The 23,813-nt window shown below is 46.4% G+C and overlaps 8 protein-coding genes across 8 annotated transcripts; 5 read left to right on the forward strand and 3 right to left on the reverse strand.

The window, feature by feature from the left end:
• Positions 1 to 1,113: 1,113 nt before the first annotated feature.
• BHQ10_008635 (uncharacterized protein) lies at positions 1,114 to 1,680 on the forward strand (the record flags this gene model as incomplete). The annotated part of the gene is made up of 2 exons (XM_040881462.1): positions 1,114 to 1,337; positions 1,434 to 1,680. 2 exons carry the CDS (start codon positions 1,114 to 1,116, stop codon positions 1,678 to 1,680), a joined length of 471 nt encoding a protein of 156 aa, XP_040737137.1.
• A 4,643-nt stretch (positions 1,681 to 6,323) lies between these two features.
• Positions 6,324 to 6,927, forward strand: BHQ10_008636 (uncharacterized protein; the record flags this gene model as incomplete). Its single annotated transcript, XM_040881463.1, has 2 exons — positions 6,324 to 6,544; positions 6,663 to 6,927. The coding sequence occupies 2 exons, from the start codon at positions 6,324 to 6,326 to the stop codon at positions 6,925 to 6,927; spliced, it is 486 nt and encodes a 161-aa protein (XP_040737138.1).
• A 2,111-nt stretch (positions 6,928 to 9,038) lies between these two features.
• On the reverse strand, positions 9,039 to 9,979 carry BHQ10_008637 (uncharacterized protein; the record flags this gene model as incomplete). The annotated part of the gene is made up of 6 exons (XM_040881464.1): positions 9,039 to 9,096; positions 9,154 to 9,377; positions 9,434 to 9,644; positions 9,705 to 9,731; positions 9,791 to 9,906; positions 9,965 to 9,979. The coding sequence occupies 6 exons, from the start codon at positions 9,977 to 9,979 to the stop codon at positions 9,039 to 9,041; spliced, it is 651 nt and encodes a 216-aa protein (XP_040737139.1).
• Positions 9,980 to 11,406: 1,427 nt separating this feature from the next.
• Positions 11,407 to 12,610, reverse strand: BHQ10_008638 (uncharacterized protein; the record flags this gene model as incomplete). Its single annotated transcript, XM_040881465.1, has 2 exons — positions 11,407 to 12,469; positions 12,597 to 12,610. The coding sequence occupies 2 exons, from the start codon at positions 12,608 to 12,610 to the stop codon at positions 11,407 to 11,409; spliced, it is 1,077 nt and encodes a 358-aa protein (XP_040737140.1).
• A 1,099-nt stretch (positions 12,611 to 13,709) lies between these two features.
• On the forward strand, positions 13,710 to 15,178 carry BHQ10_008639 (uncharacterized protein; the record flags this gene model as incomplete). Its single annotated transcript, XM_040881466.1, has 4 exons — positions 13,710 to 13,760; positions 13,809 to 14,074; positions 14,123 to 14,244; positions 14,295 to 15,178. 4 exons carry the CDS (start codon positions 13,710 to 13,712, stop codon positions 15,176 to 15,178), a joined length of 1,323 nt encoding a protein of 440 aa, XP_040737141.1.
• Positions 15,179 to 15,401: 223 nt separating this feature from the next.
• BHQ10_008640 (uncharacterized protein) lies at positions 15,402 to 16,364 on the reverse strand (the record flags this gene model as incomplete). Its single annotated transcript, XM_040881468.1, has 2 exons — positions 15,402 to 16,231; positions 16,289 to 16,364. The coding sequence occupies 2 exons, from the start codon at positions 16,362 to 16,364 to the stop codon at positions 15,402 to 15,404; spliced, it is 906 nt and encodes a 301-aa protein (XP_040737142.1).
• Positions 16,365 to 16,866: 502 nt separating this feature from the next.
• BHQ10_008641 (uncharacterized protein) lies at positions 16,867 to 18,039 on the forward strand (the record flags this gene model as incomplete). Its single annotated transcript, XM_040881469.1, has 4 exons — positions 16,867 to 16,981; positions 17,042 to 17,415; positions 17,464 to 17,883; positions 17,941 to 18,039. 4 exons carry the CDS (start codon positions 16,867 to 16,869, stop codon positions 18,037 to 18,039), a joined length of 1,008 nt encoding a protein of 335 aa, XP_040737143.1.
• Positions 18,040 to 18,994: 955 nt separating this feature from the next.
• BHQ10_008642 (uncharacterized protein) lies at positions 18,995 to 22,639 on the forward strand (the record flags this gene model as incomplete). The annotated part of the gene is made up of 9 exons (XM_040881470.1): positions 18,995 to 19,025; positions 19,089 to 19,543; positions 19,605 to 20,046; positions 20,099 to 20,233; positions 20,288 to 20,472; positions 20,528 to 20,865; positions 20,924 to 21,223; positions 21,275 to 21,631; positions 21,682 to 22,639. The coding sequence occupies 9 exons, from the start codon at positions 18,995 to 18,997 to the stop codon at positions 22,637 to 22,639; spliced, it is 3,201 nt and encodes a 1,066-aa protein (XP_040737144.1).
• Between the last annotated feature and the right edge of the window lie 1,174 nt (positions 22,640 to 23,813).

Genomic DNA, 23,813 nt, shown 5'->3' on the forward strand with positions numbered 1-23,813 from the left:
ATCCACTACACAGAAGTGCTATGTGCGCTGATGCTCAGCATCCTACAGAGTCAACATGTATACGGCTTTGCCTTACAATCACGGCCGTCGTTATGTACGTAACCCTTCATCGCCAAAATTACGCGTGATCACCTGAAGCCAATTATGCCTCTTCTGGCCAGTCATAGCTGGCCAGGTGGTGCCAGATGACTCATTATAGTCAATTTAATGGATCTATATCATGAAGGATGGTGATTTAACCTCTGACTAGTGGTTCACTGGTTGTAGTACATATCAGTACGTGACACTGCAGCACCACATTAATTGCCGGCGGCGTCCGGGTTGCCTAGTTCAACCCTCGAGAAACGGATCCACTTGATAGAAGCGTTTCTTTGCTTCATTCATCAAACATGACCTTAGTCTCTCCGCAACTAATTGAAAGCCTTCTCGCCGATATCGCTAGCCCCAAAGGGGTCATCTGTCCACCGCTGTTTGGGTCGTGATTTAACGGTGCATCGATTGCAATGCCACATAGCCGCCAAATAGATCTTTCCATTGGATGAGAGCGCCAAGAACCAAACACCGTCGCTAGTGGGTGCGAGAATCTGGTAGGGACGGAATACTTAGCGGTTGCCTTGCATCGTGCGAACCATTCTATCGTCAGACTTCAAGCTGGAGGCTTGGGTACCGGAGCCAAGGGTTACACTAAGGGGCCTTTGGCATTTTTAGGCCAACGGGATCACGCGGAGAAAAGAAGAAACTAATTCTGATAGGCCACCTACCACGCTCTTCAATCGATTCTACGGCCACGGTTGGAGCACCAGATAAAAGTATAGACGGACGGTTTTCAGTCATCGATCACTTCATGGAAACTAGTAGTGCGTTTGAAACAGAACACCAAAAGCTCATGGTATAAGAAGCCGGGCTTCCCCATCATCAGGAATGGACCTCTGCAGATTCACAGTGACTCGACGTTCTCTTTTATATCCTCCATCTACATATTCATCACCTTATTAGGGTTACATGTCCTCACATCAACAGCCTACAGACAGAAGAGGTATCCTTAGTGCTTAAATCTTGTCGTTGCCTACCGCATCTACACTTGAAGACTGCACATCAATTTCAGTCGCCATCATGGAAGCTAGACATTCCTTTTCACCTACCGCGATACCTAATGGCCAAGAGCGACAAAGCTCTGTGCAGCAGGAACCTGGACTCTCCCATCAACCCCCTTCCCAAAGCTCCCAGACCTATACACAGGCACCCTCTGGTACTGGACATGGGGCCTCCGGGCAGAGCGTAACTACCCATTCGGAACTCGTTGAGATTAACGACTCTCAGCCTGACTTTGCCCATGAGTTAGTAACTGCTCTATTTCTTTTTTTTAGGGGTGATATGGTGGCTCTTGTAAGCTCCAGTTTCCGACGTCATTTGACCTTTACCCACCCAATCAGGCATAGGCGAGCCGTAACCCCGGATCAGCACGATTCGAGCCACGCGGGTTCGTGGGCAACTGTCGCCCCACAGGCTGACCCCTCCCTCATCGAGAACGAGCCTATCCTCTCCCCAATCCACCGAGCTGGTGCCGCCATCAACGTCGCAAACCAGAAGAACGCCGGAAATGACAACACTGAGGCTGTGGGGATTTTCAAGGCCAGTCTACATCGCGAGGGGGCGAAAGAACAATCAGCACTTACCTGATATGCTATCAAGCATTCTTTGGGCGCCACGAATGGTCTCAATAACCGGTTAAAAGTAATGGATCATAATGATTGAATTGGCGCTATGGACAATATAAAGGGGAGACTACAGAAAACAAGACTTACATACAATTTTGCTCATTGATTCTGCTAAAATACACGATTTCGGTTATTTATTTATACAACCAACTCATTCGATATATACCTTTATTGTGGTATACATACGGCAATCTCCTCATCCAACACAGCACCAGGCAGCTGTTGAGTCTACGTACTTCATAAACTCGATTTTCATTGCATGGTATCGGGATCCACATCGATACAATGGAGTCAAAAGTGGGTGAGGCCTTCCCGGCGGAAGCTCCCGCTGGATAACCATGGATCGCGAGAGCCACTAGATTTAAGCTAAAACTTTAACTGTTAATTATTGGCTAGTGGTAAGAAACTCTAGACGACAAATACAAGATAAGGTGAAATAAATACCATTTTGGGAATAGAGCTTAGAATGATCATAACGAATCGTTTATTCCTGGAATAGCATTTCTTTTGGCGACGATCATGAACCTAGTTGTAGAAAAGGGTACTAAGTCACTGTACTGAACTTGTAACTGGACATAGTGGCTCTCCACCTTGATTATCACGTACATACGTAGCATCATACGCCGCCGTAGAAGAAGATGAGCATGAAATGAGACAATTTCTCCTATTCGGTTTCCATCATAGGACTTTAGTCATGACGCACCATCTACAGAGGTGGGAGCTGATCAATATCGCTATCTCAGAAATGAAACGTACACTCTGTTATGCATGTGCCATTCAAATAAAATTCTCGTATTTTGTTGCATTTCTAAATCCGATTCTCCATTTTAGATAATTTTCTCCGTATCGTTATATTCCACTCTTAACTATAGAGATCACGGAGCGGATTCAGTATGCGCTACTCGATCTCCTTCCAACCTCTGGCTATGTACTATCAACTAGGCTTATGTGTTGTCAAAAGCAACTAACATCGGTCAAGATTTCTGAGTATTGTTTTTAAGTCCAGAGCAAAAATAAATTAATCATCACCTACAGGACCCGAGGCCCTGTTGTTGTCATTGGAGGTGCTTAAGGGAAAAAACAAACGGACTTCATCGGGGAAATCGTGGGATAAAACTAGTGCAAGGGGGAGATATCATGAGAGTACGTAAGCATGTACTTTGAACATAATTAACAAATCGGATGCGGGAATTTAATGAAGAATTTGGCTTAGATTTGACTTACCCGTAGTAATATAAAAATTATCTTTTGGTGGAATTATTTCCGTTACTTATGTTTCCGCCCTTTCCGGAGAGAAAGTGCGGAAAAAGGCGGACCACAGAAGAGTCCATGTCGTGCTTGGTCAAATCACTCTTATGCACATAATCCAGAGCAATCGACGGACAACGTAGATGTCACAGCCTGTACATCCGATCCACAACGTAAACGAACAATACGAGTGCCACAGCGTATCCACCCATTTAGGAACCAACGAATTATCGCACATCTATCCCTAGAAACTCGAATTTCCAATTTTCGGATGAGCCATACCTCACTAAAAACAAAAAGAATCAGTCTTGCAGTGAGCGATTAACATATGCGACGAAGAACGTCCGGGACTAGGGATGTTGAAAAACATGTCATTATTTACTACCACCAATATTGTACCTAAAAAAAGGAACCATCTGGGATCAACCTAATTTAAAAAAACAGTAAAGCATACATCCACATATCATATGCAAGGGGAAAATTTTTCCGCGACCGGTACCGAGTCTGGATGGCTCCATCCTCTTTTAAAATGGTCGGCCAGGAACTTCGTGTCACGCGCAACTTCGACTAGGATTCGACTGCCGAGCGACTGCCGAAGTTGCCTTTTGGTCTGGACATGCTCACTTTTGGAAAGGGGCAGCTTTCAGTTTCGATCTACGTACGTACCCTTTTAGCTTCATATTTGATGGCTTCCAAGCGCCCCGGGGACCCTGTTTAGAATTCCCGTACTCCACCCCACTTGACTTATCTTACCATTAGCCACAGCATGAGGCTCGTGCAGCCCCGGTCAAATGACGGGAAAGGAAAAATATTCCATATTTACTTGGAGGAAAGGTTGAATGGTACTAGTGCAAGGGGAAATGTACTACGCGTGTAATAGTGCAGTATGAAAGAATGGTAGTGATCCATGTCAGAGGACGTATTTTTAGACTCTTTCGTTTTCCCGCGTGCCTCAGAGCTTCAAATGTCCACCGCCATAATTGGCTTGATAGACCTAGCCATCCATCGATTTGTCGGATTTGATGGCTTGTAGTACGATCATCAACGTAGGGAGTCTAGGAACGGACTCGTGGCTGCAAGTCAGAGTGGGCTATGCGATTCCAACCCCAGCCAGTCAGGACAGCGCCCTCCGTTTAGGGCTGGTGGAGGCCCTTTTGGACATTCCAAGTTACCAACACGAATATTGGCCGGCCGATCCGCCACCCCAGGTTGGACCAGCCAGTGAGGTCAGTGCCGTCCGCCTTTCTGCTTACTATGGACACTAGTGCTGTTTCTGAGGCCGTAACAGCTTTTTTACCCCGGCGAAGCACGGAGGCATGCGCGGAGAGACAAAAAAGACGGGTGGAAAAATGAACAAACAGGCTTGCTCTTATTCTCATTACTCAGAAATAATAAACGCCTTTCAATTTCTCTTCACTTTTCGTAAAATCTCAGTTTCTTACTGTTCAGCGGAGTTGCGTTCACTATCCAATCTTGTCACTGCCTCAACCATCCACGCCTCGGCAGTCTCAGACAGTAGCGTCCAGGATCAATCCCGATACCTTCGTTATTGAGCACGACCCTATTCTCTCCCCGAATGCCATCAAGGCCGCGAACCGAGAAAGTCAAAATACGAGGCCGTGGGAGTTCTCAGAGCCAGTCTACACCGCGAGGTGTCGGAATACCAATCAGCATCTACTTGAAATGCTACCAGGCAATTTTTGAGCACTAAGAATGGTTTCAACAACATTGAAGTTTCATGAGCGCCGATCATAGTCAATAATGATCAAAATGGCGCTATGAACAAGATACACTGGAGACTACAGAAAATAAACCTTACAATTATGCTCTTTGATTTCGCTCGTTTTCGATTTATTTTTTCGTTACAGCAAGCTCATTTGGTACATAACTTGTGTCGGCTTATAGATAAATTACAATTCACCATTTACTCGTCCCAGAAACTCCCTTCACGGTGTAAGGCACAAGCACGGCCAAGCCTTCTCACATTTCGGCTGGAGTGACAACGAGTTGGATAGAAACTAAGATCGTTTCCGGTGGAAGCTCCCATCAGATAACCCTTAAACGGTGGGTCCATAAAGGACGCTAACCACAAATGCTCTGTCCACCCTCGTCGGGTCAGGGTTCCGAAGGCCCTTAATCGGATCGGAATGCAGACTGCGTAGTCTAGGGTATCAAGGAGCGAAATGAACAAGATGTGGTTAGCGTTGGCGTTCGACCTCTGACTCTCTGCGACTAAACTTTAAGTCAAAACCTTACGGACCTCTAGGTGACTAAGCTATGAGGTCAAGTCATGATTGAACCATTTTAGTTGAGCCTTGACTGTTCTGAATATGTTGATAGTCTTTATGGCAACAATAGATCGAGATCTAGCGCCGAATACCTATTACCTGGATATGTGAACATTAGCGCGGCTTCTAGGTCAGGGCTGAAAACTCAACTTGCTCGAGAGAGTACTAGATACATCCCTCTTGTCCAACACAGCCCTACATTCCCAAGCCGACCAGCCCTGCATCCTATTTTGTATCTCGGAAGTTGCGGAATAGAGCTTTGATACTGGTAGAGGTTTACGTCAGAAGATCTAAGTAGATTACTGTGTGTCAAATTACTTGAGCTAAATCATTACCGTAGGATAATAAATCTTCATGTATACTCTAGGGCAAACTATAGAAAGAATTAATTTACATATTCACAGCTCAAGGCTTTATCGAGTGTCTGTCCATACACTACTATTATCATAAAGCAAGAACGAATGAAAAGAGTCAGATAGTGGTTGAAGTCATTTACAGAGTAGTCTCAATAGACCTGGGTTCCAGTCATTCAAGCACTAGTTTCATAATCAAGCCGAAGAAACCATCTCGTGCGCAAAAAGTAATTATACACCATGGAGTGAAATAATACACAGGTATAACTAATGAACAAACCATTGTAGATCCGGGACTTAGAGTTAGTGGGTCCGGGGCTTAGATTTGCTCATAGTAGGTCTGTCATCTCTACGGTGGAGTCCAACCCGTCTGCTAGTGGGGTGTATGGCTTGCGATGAAATCGCCTCACACTTGAAGGGATTCAGGCGGGCTTAGTGGCGCATTCCTGATATTGTGGTACACGGTCGGTGCTTCTCGAGGAATTGTTCTATCGTTTCGTTACCTCTCGCTGTCATACACGAAGTCCAAAGGATCTAATCTGGTGTGCAAAACTCATCTATTTTATAATCAGAGTATAAGAACCCGCTCATTTCCCACCAATTTGTGCTTCAAAATGAGCTTTGTCCTACGGCATTTCTTGTTCCTTCTTGTACCAAAGGCACCTTATCCTCACTCCACCTTCAATCTTCCACACCTACTCATACAAATCACCAACATGGACGCTAGACCATCCCACACATTTACTTACTTGTCCCAGGGCCCGTCACAAAAAGACTTTTTCCAGCAAGAGTTTGACATATCCCATCAACACTTATCCCAAAACTCGCAGACTTCCACTGGCCCCCCCTCTACTACAGAGCATAGAGTTTCCGGGCAAAGCGCAATCACCCTTACGGAACACTCCGAACCACCTCATCAAGCTGCCTTTTCTCATCAGTCAGTAATTGAATTGTCTCTCTTCTTCTCCTTTATTCTACAACACTTCTGCAGCGATGTTTGTATGGAACCTCAATGGCTGGCTGGCCTTTAGCTAATTCCTCATTCGGCGTACTAGTACGCAAGCCCTATCGACAGTCCCAGACGGGCCGACCCGTGGCGCCCACGATCTCCGCCTTGTCGGTTCCTGGGCCGACCCAAATCCCGATACCCTCCTCATCGAGAATGACCCTATTCTCTCTCCGATACGCCGTGCTGGTGCCGCTGTCGACTATACGAAAAACGAAACTGGAACGACTGATCACGACGGACGTGAAAATCCCGAGGAGGCCGTGGGAATCCTCCGAACGAGTCTACACCGCGAGCAATCAAACTCTACTTGATATGCCATCAGGCGTTTACTTTGGCGTACAGGGTGTTTCACCAACTGGTAATGAGTGATGGGTAATGGGTAATGAGAAAATGGTGTCATGGACGGGATACATGGGAGATGCAAACACAAGACTTACGATTACAATACTGTCACTACCGACACACTATTTCGGGTTATTTTTTGTTGACACACACTCTTTTGAATACATACACAATCATTTAGATATATAAAATATACATTGATTCATAAAAATATCGCACTTGTGCCGGCACACATCAGGTAAATTGGACTTGGTCGTTTGCCCGTTCAATTGACATGGAGTTAGGGCTCGGTCGCCAAACCCTAACTCATCCCGAGCAGTGTACTACAACGATGATTGGCGCCATCCGATTCCAGACCAGATCCCCCAAGCCATCCTCCATAGTTCACCAACACTGATTAAATCAAATTCAGTCCTCTTCCTCCCCCCTCGCCAAAACCCTTCTCCTAATCGGCAACGCCGCAGCCGGCAAAATCTCATCCTCCTCTGTATCTGCTTCCGCTCTTCTCTCCATAAACCCTCTCTTTACAGGCTTCCCACTCCCAATTCTGAATTTATAATGACTCTGCCGTTTCTGTTGCGCTTGCTCTCTGGTATCGAGGTATTCTCTGTCTGTAATGTCGATTCTGTGGTGGACTTCTTCTTCGTTCGTGGCTTCGGTGGTTGAAGGGAAGCGTTTGGTGATTGTTTCGTCGGCGGGGATGTTGTTTAAGTATGCTGATGCGAGTGATAAATCGCTTCTCTGTAAAATTTTCCGGTCAAAAAATCGATTTTCTCATGTTCCATGTCTGTTGGTTGGTAAATATTGAGCTTACCTCGAGATGGTCGTATAAATGCGGCCTCGCATCCACGATACCAGCACCCAAGAACGCCGCAACGCAAAAACTTATTAATTGTATGAATCGCATTTTGTTCTTATCGCGCCAAGGAAAGGATATCTAAAAAAGCCCTTCTTTTGAAAATAAAATTCAAAAAGTAAATAAAAATATCAACGAATGAATGAATAGAATGTATCGTCGAGCCCGTCCTGCAGGTATCGACTTTCTTGGCTGGTTTCAATGAATGCTTTGATCGGAACGCAACAAAAGAACAAAAGCTTTGTTCCAAGGCTCGGCGTGCAGGATGATTATATACTTGAGTGATAATCTCTTACTTTTCAAGTTTTGTAGATAAGGGCGTTTATGTTTGACGAAGACTTGTTTTTCTGAGACGAGGGGTGTATGATTCATGTTCGAGAGTCATTAATGACATCCCGAGCCCTCATACTCACATACGTTGATCCATTTTTCTTACGGTGTGATTAGCCTATACTTACCATTAACCGTGACTACCAGGTAGTCAAATGTATTAAAACTGAATCATTTAACTACTCATCCTCTGAAAGGTGAGCTCGCAATGACGAATCTGAGAAACTCCTGTTTTACTCCTCTGACTCGGAGCGACGGACCGTTAGCCCTAATCCGACTCCCTGAAATGTGATAGTACCCGCGGGCGACTACCTAGAAGAGTTAAGGCAGGAGACATAGAGCGATTCAAAACTGTTTGATTATTTTTGATTTATGTTTGGTAAAAATATACTAGATGTCCGTTATTCTACAGGTATATACTCAAATAGAGGTTGGCTAACTAAAGGACGATGTTGTCGCAATATAAACCCTTAGCGGATGTCGTGAAACCTTAGGGGTTCAGGTGTAGCCGGCAAGCAATTCTTCCGACTTGTTACTATTTCGATCTATGCTTTTGCTTTCTTGCCTTTCTATTTGTCGAAATCTCTATAGTGGCTGACAGCTGGCTACCTTAATCAATATGCAGGTACTGCATGTACCAAGATAATCTGTACCTCGGGACACCCTGACATGGCGGGGCTGATGAATATCAATATCTCATTCAGTGGTACATGCTCTATCAATGCAAAGAAAAAGCGAATGCAAACAAAACTAGCGACAAGTCATATATGTACCCAAGCTTCAACGACGGAAACACATTTCGCAAAAAAAAGAACGCCACAAAACGCCTCTTACAAGGCATCTCCTTGCCTAGTGAATGATATGTACCTATCCAACGACGATCATGATTCTCTATCATTTGTTGTGTATGAGCAAGTTGTGGAACGATGTCCAGTGGTCGGAGTCAACATAACTAAGCAAGTAATCAGTACGATTATTTCTTTTCACAGAGGGAGCTGGGGAGACTTACATGTATGTCATACTACTCCTCAAGCTGTTCACGATAGACTCTGGATGCCATCGGAACACGTACATGACAGCCGCCCAGCTGAGTGCCGCAAATGCCGGCCATGCATTATCCTGTATCCGTGTGCGGGCTTCCGGTGTGATGAGGGAGGAGAGCGGGTGCATGTTCGGCTGCACGGAAAGACTTGCCATGGCGAGTACGACTCGCGCGAAGACGTATATCACGATCTGCCACATATCAGGATCATGCCATCTCTTTTCTAGTCGGGGTAGAATGAGCGTACCTGTTGGCTGACACTGCCCGGATTTCTGCCAAAGACCACATAACCGCCTAGCAATCCAGCGAAAAAGGTATCATATGGACCCTCCTTGGTTCCCGCAGGATTGAGGTATTTCATCGCAAACATTGCACTTTTGTATATGACGGCGAATCTGGCGAGATTACTTGCATGTTGTCGGGTAGCTTTGAGGACGAGCTTGACTTTTTCGCGGAATCTATCGCCGCAACGTCAGCGCTAAACTTGTCGTTGGCTGTTTGGGCGGAAGAAAACTTACGTTCCGGACCGGAAAAGAAATATCATACTGCATCAAAACATTGTTATTATGTATGTATGCGATCGGGGAACTTGTCTGAGTCTTACACTAGGGCATGTGGAAAACGGACTTTGGCGCCATACACGGCACCGTTGCGGGCGGCTTTAAGGAGTGTCAGGAGAGGTTTCAGGTTTGGATTGAGCGCAATGGCGTCGAGGGTGTCCTGTTGTAGAGTAAAAAATTAGTTTTAATCAAAGTGAATGGGAACCGCCAGATCTTACCATGATGGAATCCATGATCACAGGACGCAGAAACAGTTTTTAGCCGGTTGAAACAAGTCCCGTGGATGAACTGAACTTCAGGTGATTCTAGTCCAGAGCAGCAGGACTGTCATGAAGCTGAAAACTATCGAAACGAAGCTGGTATATTATCATGAAGGTTGGTTATGGAGAGAATTCCACCGCACTCACAACAGGTTGTTCGGATGAAGCTGGGGTCGCATCCCGCTTGACGTGACAGACAGAGTTTCTGGGGAACCCGAGGCCTCGGCATGTGAACGCTCCGCGAAACACTGCCGGGAACGACGTCACTGCGCACGTGACCATTCATGCCTCAAAATTCCGGCAGCAGGTTGTTAAATATCTACTGGAGATCTTTGTTTACTTTTCTTGTTCCTATGTGAGCATTGCCAACAGCACTTTTATCAGGGGCATCAAAGCACCAATCTATAGATCCCAGAGAAGTATGACGCCCGTGTGTTGTGTCTTCCCTAGTTGCGATATATTCATATTATGATATTTGATACGAGGTCCCTGGTAACCTCAATGTGCATGAACAAACCAATTGCTGGCCGACAAGATGCAAAAATAACCATTATGGCTATTTTGTGAACTGAAACAAAGTATCAAAATCTCATGATGCCCAGATAAATCCATTCGGGCATCCTAGTCTATTAATTCTTGATGACACACCCATCGATGAGTGTTATCCAAACCCTTCGAAGTCATGGAAAGTTCAGGAAATCATAGAGACGGAGAAGAAGGACGACTCTAGCGCATATGCTCATCTTGTTGTTCAGATGTCCAGCCCGTCTAATGGTTGAGAGAACTCCGTGCTCTATTCGGAACTGTGGACAGTGATTACCATCATTAAACATCGAGCTAGTCAGCGAAGACTGGACGAAGAGGTTGAGCAGGAAGCCCTCATGGAGTGCAGTAGCGCTAAAGAACTTCACGAAAAGATCAGAAAGTACGATTTCGAATTCGTAAAAGAGGAGCACTTTCCTACGCTCTTGTTCTCATACATCGGAGTGTAGCACGCGATTGTCATTTTTGCATGCATGGACCGCAACACACTGCGAATCTGCCAATCGCAGCTTTTTGACTTTACGAAGACGGATGCTTGATTATTTGACCAGTTCGCTGATGTATCATTTAGCCAGATCAAAGGGTTTTAGCCTTATAGGATTGAAGAGCCTCCAGTGATGAATTCATACCTCATCAAGGTGCCGGTGTCTGTCATGCCGTTAACATGACGAAGCCAAGACGAGCTGTTGTTTCCTTTTGCGAGCATTGGCTTTATGATTCAGTCTCTAATATACTCTAGGCAACAAGAGACAACATTTAGAGTAAAATATTATATACTCGTAAAACAACATAGATGTATTCACAACCCAACCAACGCCATACCAAATGTAGAGAAATCAAACAGCAGACAATTTTGTTCAAGCCAATCTCTGCTTTTTCGAACGACTTTTCTCATCATCAACATCCATCATATCCACATCCGACGGCGCATCTTCATCCACAAACGCAATATCCTCACTGTTGTCCGATCCATAATTCGATGCGTCATCCTCATCCTCTCCCTCATCCTCAGAATCCGTATCCACGCCAGCCCTCCTCTTGAGACCCTTCATCTTACGCGTCTGCAAGTTCGACAGATCCTGTTTACCGAGATGCACACGACCAACCTTGTCACCAATAGCGTCCATGGTAATATTCTTCTTCGTTCTGCCTTCTTCATTGGGCCGTTTGCCCTGTTTCATAGCTTCCTTCATAACATCCGGATCCGCGTCGCGCACACGGCCAACCCTAAAATCGAACTTGGGGCCTACTTCATCCAGCTCAACGCGCGGAAGTTTGTGGCCACTGCGTCTCGTACGGATCTTGTACCATCGTAGATGGATAAGCGGCATGAGGCCTGCTTCGGCAGGTTCTTCGGCACCAACCATCATCAAGTACTGCAACCCCTCCACATCGATTTTGTCGGTTTCCTCGCCCTTGAACATATCCAACAACACGCTCTTGACCATGGCATAACTGGTGGATGTAGCATCCTCCCATATACTACCCGCGAACAAAATCATAGGCTTAATTCCAACCTCAATCTCAAGCTTGAGCGCATGAGGTGCGGGGATCGGCTCGCCATCTGCCGGCGGTAAGAGCAATAACTCAAACATCTCCAACACTTTTTTGTTGTATATCCGTGCAAGAGTCAGGCAATTCGGCCTCTTTTTGTTGCTGCTCCCATACACCACGATACCGCATTCATTCTTGTCGGCCAAGAATTCGATGCTCTCTGTGCTTTCGAAGGGGTGCACGTTGTCGTTCTTCTTGTGGAAAAGGACCGAATTCGGGTTCGTAAGGCCGTGGATTGTCTTGAGTAAAGTGTTGAGTGGTAAGGGACATTTTGTGCCGTGGAGGAGGAGAGTGCGCTTGGGGGGTTCGATGAGTTGGGGTTCCTTCTTCTTGAGAAGGCGCGCCGTGCGCGGATTTTTAGGTTTTCTATTTCCTTGATGTTAGTATGATTTATCTGAATTTTTGTTTTTGAGAGCCTTCCGAAGCATTGAAAAATTGACACACAATCAACAGCATGCAACAAAATTCGAACTCAATATAGGAATTGACTTACACTTCACGAAGCATCTTGTTAAGCAAAAATCAAATTTCGCGCTTCCAGATCAACACTGCAGTCTATCGACAAGGTGAGATGTCTCCGAAGCCAGTCAGTCGGAGCGAAGAAAAAAGTTAAGGATATTTTTTCTTGGCATCGCTGATAGCGCTTATCTTATCGATAAGCTTATCGGTCACGATAAGTGTCGCGTGGATTGAGCCTGTGATGCTGGTGAGCTATATACGAGGCTTAGTTTTAGTTTGTTGCTTAATTGATTATCGATTGGGAGTAGAGTCTAGATCTGAGTCTGTCAGATCTTCTTTGGAGTAGAAGGACTTGCGTACGGCCGGCCGGCCGGAGTGATGTTACTATGAGCGCCCCATCTGCAATCTACAAGCTGCGGCCTTATAAACGAGCTATCCATACATGAATAATGTGATAATTGATTCCTTCATGTGTTGATAGAAGCTGCGCAAAATGCTATGCTTCATTGAGTAGTACTAAGCACTGCTCAGACCAGCTAAACCCTGCCAAGCTCACCTGACACACGAACAGTTTCGCCTCACCATTCCCGAAACAGGAACATCCCGAGACCCCTAATGACATTATGACTGTACATTAACGCTCTGCTGCCGTCCAGATCACACTGCTTGTTCCAAAAATTAAGCCCAAGGGATACGCCACATACGGCAATGCTTGAACGTGCGACGATTTTGAGACCGTTTGAAGTAATAGTTTCTCCCTATAGGTAGGAACTAGGTAATAGCTTGTCAGAATATGGTCATTTTGTCTTCATGTTCTTATAGAACACGCGTCCACCCGAGACAGACGGTACCTGAACCCCTTTGTGTGAGAGGAAAGCATAAGAACATTTTGTAGTGGTTTATTTAATCAACATGAAAGCGCTAGTAGTCAATTTCACTTTCTGTGCTTCTCTGACTAATTGACTTCCTACTTTTTTTTGCTGTCTCTCATTCATCCATATTGCACCAAACAGAGTCGAATTGTTTCCTTTCTCAAGTCATTCCTTCCTTCGGTGGAGATCAGATTGCGGCTTGCTGAGCAGGCAGTATCGGTCGCTGCCAAAACAATTGTCCGTGTGCGAAAAAGGGCCGCAAGATAATATTCAATATGCGTCGAGCTATTCTGTTCGGTCTTTTCGCATTTTTAGCCGAGTTCAGTGTAGGTTGTACTCAATGCAGTAGGCTGCAAAAGCTAACGAAGATCAAGGATGTTACCCTCGCTCGTCGACACCCATCCTACGGGACCAGCATAACGAACGCGAAATCGAACGGGACACGTGCAGACAATCACAAGAATGGGAAGGGTAAGGGCAACGGGAATGGCGGTAAAACCCATTCAGCGAGTGCCGTAAGTGCAACAAGTGTGGCGAATATTGGGAGCATAGCGACTATAGCAATTGCACCAAGCATCGCGAGCGTAGCATCTTCCGCGAGTGCTGTGAGCGCCGCAAATTTAGCGAGTGCAGCGACCAGGTATATCCTCCAAGCAGAAACATTTTGACAAGTCTAACATTGCTCTAGTCAAACTGTCGGGATTATCGTGCCTTTAAATCCGGCAACAGCATCAACCTCGACCTCAACAACCGCAGTACAAAGTACGGCTGTTTCATCGCAAGCCGTGCAGCAAGCCTCTTCTGTGGCAGGTAGGTATCAACGCCTCATAGCTAGCTGAGCTCACTCTAATGGTTAATAGTGACAAGCACTGCTGCAGCTGTCCAGGCGTCTCAAACCATTTTCGTGACGGCCGGTAACGGGGGTGCCACAATTACCGAAGGAGGAGAGACAATAATCATCTCGCAAATAGGAGGTCAAGGGACAAAAACTACAACCACTACAGCAGAGCCCTCAGCTACCGTGTCTGTCGTTATCGTGTCGTCTCCAAGCACTGTGATTGTCACGGCGGGCTCAACCACGAGCGCACCGGCCGTTACGTCCACATCAATCTCGGCGCCTGCAATAAGTATTCCAGGAATTGGTACGAATTCGGTTGTGACCCCGCTGGCCGGAGAAACAAATGCAACCGTTACGGCTGCTACAGGTGTGCAGGCCACATCATTCGTCACTTCTGCCATTGCAAGTGCTGTAACCAGCGCTGCGGCTGCTGTAGCAGCCAATAATCAAGATACCTGTCAATGTGCCTGTGCATGCCCAGCGAACTTGATTTTGCAGGCAGCGACGGCTCCCATCCAAGCATCACCTAGTCCAGTATCGTTGGTGTCAACTTCATCATCGTCATCAGCGCCTTCCGCCTCCACTCAGAGCTCAACGACTACAAGACCAGCAACGGCTATTGACAGTCAGGCGGGTGCATCCTCACCAACGATAGCAACCGCAATTACATCGATTCCAGCATTGGCTACGTCAATAGTCTCTTCAGCTACCAGTGTGCCCTTGACGTTCGGAACGTCAGTTGTTCAACCGGCATCGCCTGCTTCTGTAACCACAACATTCCCTAGCACCACATCGACCACAACTTCAATCACCGTGTCAACAACCACAGCACCGACTGAAGCTGCCAATGTGAACATCAATACTGTTGCGCTTTATTCCGCGTTGACGATCAAGATCGGTGGATAGGTATGAAGTATTTGGGATTGGAGGATCTTTGTCGAAGGAGTTTCGGTCTGCAAAACTGTCCACTGTGTCGACTCACAGAAATAGACATTAGCTAGAACAATAATATCATCTGCTAAACAGAGTACTTCTGCTGTTCACGTAGCAAGCAAACATTGCTCTTTGGGCCACATCTGCCGATTCCTTCCCATGTCATAGTGGTGATGAATGTGCTTAATGCGTGTCTTCAAGACTGAACATGGGCTTCGAGACGTGCTTTTTTCGCTCTGCGCTTCATTTCCCGCTTGGAAAGAGGTTTTTCGATGTCCTGGGCGGACTCCACAGAAGCCTTTCGTTTCAGATTTTCTCCATTGTTATCCAAAATAGTGACCGTTTGTTCCACTTTCTTCTTTGATGCATCGTCAACCTTTTTGGGTGCTGGCTTTTCACCACCATCGACTATGTCGATAACGCCTCGCCAACTTGTCCTTTTGAGACTAGACAAGGCCACAACTTTCCGAGCTTCCTCACATATGGCCTCTTTACCTCGTTCATGAGACAAACCCCAAACACATGCGAGATTGACGACGTCCATTGGTGCGCGAATGGCCAATGCTCGTTTAGCTTCGCTGGATATGATGATACCTCGACCCCTCGTCGCTCTAATCAGACTCATAGCATTACCAATAAGATTCCTGCGGGCTTCCAATCCACTTCCAGTGATTCCGGGGCTATAGCATATTTCGAATCGTACCCCTCTCGAGATTGCGGAAGAAACGGTCTTAAATTTGAAGTGAAAAGGAAGACGGACAGACAAGTCCAACGAAATCAAGTCGCAATCAAGATTTGTGCAAGCGTTCAACAAGCTCTTCTCGTTCATGGGTCGTACGGCAACAATCGAAAATAATGGTATCAGGTTTACCATACGGTAACTCTGCGATGGGTCGGACAGGACGAGGTTGAGGCGCGTCAACAGTGTGAGGGATTTTGGAGCATTAGGTGGTAGTTGAGGAGCTGCCAAATTTGGTGGTAATTTGCCTGACATTGTTTGGGACAAAGCGACTGTTGTATACCCAACTAAATTTATCTAAATCAGCGGGCTGTTCCTCTCTAGGTCGATTCATCGTCACTTACCTTCAGCAAGGAAGTTGAGGGTATTAGTCAATTGAGCCTCATCGGCTGCATATGGGACGTTGAGGTCGTAGAACATATTGAAACCTGCCCTGCTAAAAGCATCTACTGCAGTTACAGCTCCTGGGTAGTTGAAACAGACAATAAACGAGAATTTGTTGGTTGAACGAAAAAGAGAGAAGACACGATCTTTATATCAGGCTGGCAGCTTCTTTAAAAATATCAACTGATGTATTCACCGCCTTCACTCCGAACCAATCAGAGCGGTGGCTGGCTATCGACATCAGACGAGCGGCCGGAACCTTTGAGCGAGATAAAAATGTCATGGCCCAGCCATCCCATATAAACCCACTTTTCATTCGGTTTGCGAACCATCCTGCTGCCCTGTCACGTCGTATTTGTTGTCGATCGCTAATTCATTGATTTGCCTCCTCTGTTTTTACTAAAACTTATCTCGTTTGTAAAGCGTACGTGAGTTTCGTCTTTTATCTGGTCGCCTGCTCATTCGTCTACCCCGCTTTCGGCATTTCTATCAGAAAAGCCCAACTGTGGGCGCGACCTTTCTTCACCAACACCACAAGATGGCGCGAGTCTATGCGGATGTCAACACGCATATGCCCCGGTCCTATTGGGACTACGATAGTGTGAACATATCGTGGGGTGCCTTGGAGAATTACGAGGTTGTTCGCAAGATTGGTGAGTGACAGAGCTTCTGCCTGTACTAAAAGAAGCAGAGACTGATTTGGGCATCTCTAGGCCGGGGAAAGTACTCCGAAGTCTTTGAGGGAATCAACGTGGTCAACTACCAGAAATGCGTCATTAAGGTCTTGAAGCCGGTCAAGAAGAAGAAGATAAAGCGTGAAATCAAGATTCTCCAAAATTTGTCGGGTGGACCGAATGTCGTCGCTCTTCTCGATGTCGTTAGGGATAACCAAAGCAAAACGCCCAGTCTTGTCTTTGAATATATCAACAATACCGACTTCCGGACCCTTTACCCACGCTTCGTTGACTATGACGTCCGTTACTATATCTTGGAACTCCTCAAGGCTCTCGACTTTTGTCATAGTAAGGGTATCATGCATCGGGATGTCAAGCCACACAATGTTATGATTGATCACGAGAATCGCAAGGTATGTTTCATTATAGAACTTCATAATCCACGTACTGATGACTGTCAGCTGCGCTTAATTGACTGGGGTCTGGCGGAATTCTATCACAAAGGCACGGAATACAACGTACGCGTCGCTTCGCGTTACTTCAAAGGACCCGAGCTTCTTGTCGATTTCCAGGAATACGACTACTCTCTTGATATGTGGTCTCTCGGTGCGATGTTTGCTTCTATGATTTTCCGCAAGGAGCCGTTCTTCCACGGCATCAGCAACGCCGACCAGCTGGTAAAGATTGCCAAAGTACTCGGTACCGAAGAGCTATTTGAATACCTCGACAAGTACGATATTGAGCTAGACTCTCAATATGATGACATTCTATCGCGCTACCCCAAGAAGCCATGGCACTCATTTGTCAATGCCGAGAACCAACGATTTGTGAGCAATGAAGCTATCGACTTTCTAGACAAGTTGCTGAAATATGATCACGCGGTACGCTTCAAACATGATATTGAGTTGTCTTAGCAATTTGTGGCTGATTCATTTTAGGAGCGTCTTACTGCGCAAGAAGCGATGGCTCACCCATACTTTGACCCTGTCCGCGCGGGTGCAACAGGTCAAAATAGTTCTGCAGCTCCGCAATCTTAGGTACTCGAAAGATCATCGATCACTCTGATTTATACCGAAACAGCAATCAACCTATTCTAGCATGCCAAAATACACGTGTTCACAATTACTTTTCCCGTCTTGACTCCCCGATCTTATTGGCATCACCATCAATCCCTCCGATATGATCTACCCGATGACCCGGTGCCGGGAGCGATAGCTTAGAAATTGGCAATGACTACGACACGTTTCATTTCGGTACCTGCTGCTGCCAAATAATCCTCGATATATTCAACCTTGAACAAACTATAACGAGCCATCATTCTATTTTACCCCTCTCTTTGTTGATGGTTTCCTATACGGACGGGTGGCTGAGGCGTCTGGGTCCTATTGATCAATTGGTGTTACGGACATTCATGTATCACATCGATCCGGTTGATGCTCATGGGTCAATGCAGCATATGTGGCATGGGCTATGATTTTTCATTTCTCATCTAATGGCGAGATATGATTTTGCATAAGGATTACTGTTATTATACGATTTCTATCTTCCTGCCTCAGGTTCAGACGTAGTCTCGTGTTCTTATCGATAGGGACCACGTGACCTTCTAACGTATTTTGCTTCCTTTTCAATTCGACATCCTCCTCTTGCAATCACCGAACAACTATCAAGAACCACGCTGTAATAGAGCCTGCGCCGTAAGTGACTCATTCCAATATCACATTCCATGCAACTTTTACACGCCTTATATCGTGCCGTATTACACTGTTCTGCTGTCTCCACAATCCCGCAGGCTACCATTGGCCCCGCAGTCCGCCCAGTTTGACTCATTCACAGAATAAAAAAAAGGGCTTCCCCTCCTCTCCGGCCTAGCTCCTTCACGTCTCCTCCGTCGTGCTTGTCGCATATCCCACAGCGACATTCAAAATACTCATTCGAACTCTTGTGGCGCGGCGAGCGCCTTGGAGGGTACTGTCTCCTAATCTACGTTTATTCATGGCTACCACATCCGGCTCTGCGAACCCTCGTGAGTGTCCCCTCGTTCATGTATTCGGCCTTGAGATGACATACTAACGCTGCTATGTTGCAGTGGGTGAGCAGACTGCTCCTGTTACCGGTCCCCCTCCCGCCGTCCCCCAAAATGTCCAGTCTGAGATCCAGCAAGCCGCCAAAGATAGTCAATCCGAACCGGGCAAGGATACCTCTGCGCCTCCTGAGGGTAAAGTGAAGACGGAGAAGGAATTGGAAAGAGAGCGCAAAAAGGCCGAGAAAGCGAAGAAATTTGCTGAAAAGAAGGCAAAGGCTGCCACCGCGAAACCTGCGCCACCCAAGGCCGAGAAGAAAGAGAAGGTCATCGACAAGACCACCGACGCATATGACCCAGCAACAATTGAAGCTGGTCGGTATGAGTGGTGGGAGAAGAAGGGCCTGTTCAAGCCTCACTTTGATGCAAATGGCGAAGTCAAGCCCGATGGTGTCTTCTCAATGGCTTGTCCTCCTCCTAACGTCACTGGTGCGCTTCATATGGGCCACGCCCTCATGGTGGTAGGTTTCGTCTACAGGTCTCATCGCTGTTGTTGATGCTAAGTGGGATTTACCTTTTCAGGCTCTCCAAGATACAATGACTCGTTACTACCGAATGAAAGGCAAGACAACCGTGTGGGTGCCGGGTACAGATCACGCAGGTATTTCGACTCAGAGCGTGGTTGAGAAGATGCTGTGGAAGGAGAAAAAACAAACTCGTCACGATCTCGGTCGACCGGAATTCTTAAAGTTGACACAAGACTGGAAGGACAGATATCAAGGATCTATCCTCACTTCGCTGAAAGCAATGGCCGCCTCGCTGGATTGGTCGCGTGAGGCTTTTACGATGAACCCCAACTTCTCCGCCGCTGTTACCGAAACTTTCTGCCGTCTTCATGAAGAAGGGACAATTTATCGTGCCAATCGTCTCGTCAACTGGTGCTGCGCCTTGAATACATCTTTGTCCAACTTGGAGGTCAACAATCAAGACATTTCTGGCCGAACGTTGCTTGATGTTCCTGGCTGTAAGAGTTCTGCTTCTTGTTAGAGAGCTGTATGGTGCTGACTTATTATTAGATGAGAAGAAGGTTGAGTTCGGTGTCCTTACACACTTCTGCTACGAGATTGAGGGAACAGGAGAACGCATTGAGATCGCTACCACTCGACCTGAAACCATGCTTGGTGATACCGGTATTGCTGTACATCCCGATGGTACGTGCCACTTATACCCAAAACTTGGTTATTTACTAATATATCTCTAAATAGACAAGAGGTACCAACACATTATCGGCAAAAATGCTAAGCATCCATTCGTCGACCGTCTTCTTCCTATTGTTGCAGATTCAACTGTTGCCATGGACTTTGGTACCGGTGCCGTCAAATTGACTCCTGCTCACGACTTTAACGATTATGCTCGTGGAAAGCAGCACGGCCTTGAGTTTGTGTCAATTGTGAGTTGTCTAGATTCAGGTGACATACGTTGTTGATACTAACATATAAATATAGCTGAACGACAATGGCACCCTCAAAGACAACTGTGGTCACTTCTCAGGTATGAGGCGATTCGATGCGAGATATGCTGTCATTGAGAAGCTCAAGGAAGCCGGTCTTTACGTCAAGTGGGAGAACAATCCTATGGTTATCCCCCGCTGCGAAAAGAGTAAGGATATCATTGAGCCTGTGCTCAAGCCACAGTGGTGGATGAAGATGGATGATATGGCAAAAGCCGCCATGGAAGCTGTCGAGAAGAAGGAAATCACCATCAGCCCCCTCTCTGCTGAGAAGAACTTTTTTCATTGGATGAGAAACATCCAGGATTGGTGCATTTCCCGTCAGCTTTGGTGGTATGTTCGCAATCATTCTTATGCACTCAGACTTGTGTTTATTAATTTAATATTTTAGGGGCCACCAAGCACCTGCCTACCTCGTTCAAGTTGAAGGCCAGGCGGCCGACGATGGTGATAGCAACTTGTGGGTGAGCGGGCGAACGGAAGAAGAGGCTCAAGCCAAGGCTGCCGCCAAGTTCCCAGGCCAAAAATTTACTCTCAAGAGAGATGAAGATGTTCTCGACACATGGTTCTCTTCGGGACTGTGGCCTTTTGCAACGCTTGGATGGCCAAACGCTGATAGCCACGACTACCAAAAACTCTTCCCCACTAGCACCTTAGAGACTGGTTGGGATATTCTTTTCTTCTGGGTCGCGTACGTCAACTCTATTCTTTTCTGTGAATATGATATCTAACAACATCATAGGAGAATGATCATGCTCAGTCTTAAGCTAACAGGAAAGGTGCCTTTCAAGGAGGTTTACTGCCATTCCTTGATTCGGGACAGTGAAGGTCGTAAGATGAGCAAGTCCCTTGGTAACGTCATTGACCCTCTTGATGTTCAAAAGGGTATCACTCTGGATGCTCTCCATGAGAAGTTGAAGCAGGGTAACCTTGCTGAAAAAGAAATCGGGGTGGCTACCAAGTACCAGAAGAAGGCTTTCCCGAAGGGTATTCCAGAGTGCGGTGCTGATGCTCTGCGCATGGCTCTGGTTTCTTATACCACTGGCGGTGGTGACATTGCGTTCGATGTTAACGTCATCTTCGGATACCGTCGATTCTGGTAAGCGAATTGAACAATCAGGATTGATCATTATACTAATCTGTATATAGCAACAAGATCTACCAAGCCACAAAGTTCGTTCTTGGAAAACTTGGCTCTGACTTCGTTCCTCTTCCCAAGCCTACCAAGACCGGGCGCGAGTCTCTTCCTGAACGTTGGATTTTGCAAAAGTTCAACACGGCCGCCAAAGAGATTAACAATGCTATCGAGACACGAGAATTCTCCAACTCTGCATCAACCGCATACCAATATATCTACTCACAACTATGTGATGTCTACATTGAGAACTCCAAATCTCTGCTCCAGTCTGATGCCCCCGTCGAAGTCCAAGAATCGGCCAAACAGACTCTCTACACCGCCCTAGAAGGCAGTCTCTTGCTCATTCACCCCATCATGCCTTATATCACCGAAGACCTCTGGCAGAGACTTCCCCGCCGCGAAGGAGACAAGACCGAGTCCATCATGGTAGCCCGGTTCCCCGAATACAACGCCTCCTTCGACGACCAGGCTGCCGAGAAGGCGTACGAACTCGTCCTTGATACTTCCAAGGCCATTCGTTCAATTCTCGCTCAGTACGAAGTCAAGGAGAAATCCGACCTCATCCTCGCGACTTACAACGAAGCAAGCCACAAGACCCTCTCCGACGAAGTCGCCGCCATCAAATCCCTTGGTGGCAAGTACGCCGGCGAAATCACTGTGCTTGGACCTGACGCCAAGTCCCGCCCCGATGGCTGTGTTGTGAGCCCCGTCGGCGCCGACGCTGCTGTCTATCTCAAGGTCTCGAAACAGGTCGCTCTAGAGCAGGCTGAAAAGGCCAAGGCCAACCTGCAAAAGACACTTGACACTGTGGCCAAGATCCAAAAGACGATGAGTACCCCCGGCTGGAGGGAGAAGGTCAAGATTGAGGTTCAGGAATCAGAAGAAAAGAAACTCCGCGATGCAGAGGGCGAAGCCACTTTGATCGAGGAACAGATTCGTGAATTGGAGAAACTGCGCTTGGACGCTTAAGTCACAGGCTTTGATCTTACAAGGAAAGGTCATCTATTGTTTGGTAAAAGTAAGGAATTTTGTTCGTTATCTCGGATATCAAATGTTGTTTAGATACGGATGTAACCCACCTCTCAAGCAAAAATCTTATTTCTTTCCATTAATTTCCCATTCAATTATTAAAGGCCGTAAAAGGGCCTCTTTTATTTTCGGTCGAGCTTTTCCAATGATTAATATATAGAGTAAAAAGATGCGCGCATACTAGATGATCTCGTATCTATAGGGGGATATTGCTAGCGAGGGAGGTCATGACATATGCCGTGAGACTGGATACAATGCTCCTGCATTTCTTTAAATAATTACCGAACTTACATTGTGTTTTACTGTCCTATATTCCTTTTAAAAAACGATCCCTTGCTATCAAGCTGAATTTTCCCCCGGACGGCCGCGAGGGCAGAATTTCCAGTGGAATCCAAACAGACAAAGCATGAAGATATCTAAGTACCAGTCGATCCAATAACAAGTGCTACGTCTTTAAGTCAATTAGCCAACATTGACTCATTGATTATTCGTACTCTTGTGTCCTTTCTCGTCAGTCGGGTGACCATCGCAGACAACCGATCAAAGATAAGTATGCTAATATGATCACGTCTGCCTGCCACGAAATAATCTTCGCCGAGTAGCACCGCTTCAGACGTGGAGATTTATGTCTTATGCGAATAAGTCAACTTAATACTTTTATAGATAGGCACCTAGGTACTACAGATGTCATGACCAGGAACCCATCAAAGTAAATCGGGTTTCGCCTTTTGCAAAGGTTCCAGCGGCCATTCCTGTAAGAGTCCCGGCCGAGATTCCATCACGCCAGAGATAGTCTGCGGCTTTTCCATCATTGAAAATCCGTTCGGTGCTTTCTTTGCCTTCAGCGTCATTGCGCTTTGCTGGTTAAAAAATCACGGGTCAGGGGTAGAGCGAGGAAACCGCGCGTGAGCCAGACGACATCTACACCGATCCAATATTCAGGAACAGGAATTCAATAGTTCTAGTCAAACGAGAAAATCATGTTTTGTCGTGCAAGACTGAACGAATGAATACATTCAATTACCACGAGACTCAAGAAACGATCGACAGACCGAGTCCCAGGTAGAGGAGTAGGTATCAAAATGATATGTGATCTTCGTTCGTCCCCGTTACA

The sequence above is a fragment of the Talaromyces amestolkiae genome (assembly GCF_001896365.1).
Source record: "Talaromyces amestolkiae strain CIB chromosome Unknown scaffold20.1, whole genome shotgun sequence".
NCBI lineage: Eukaryota > Fungi > Ascomycota > Eurotiomycetes > Eurotiales > Trichocomaceae > Talaromyces > Talaromyces amestolkiae.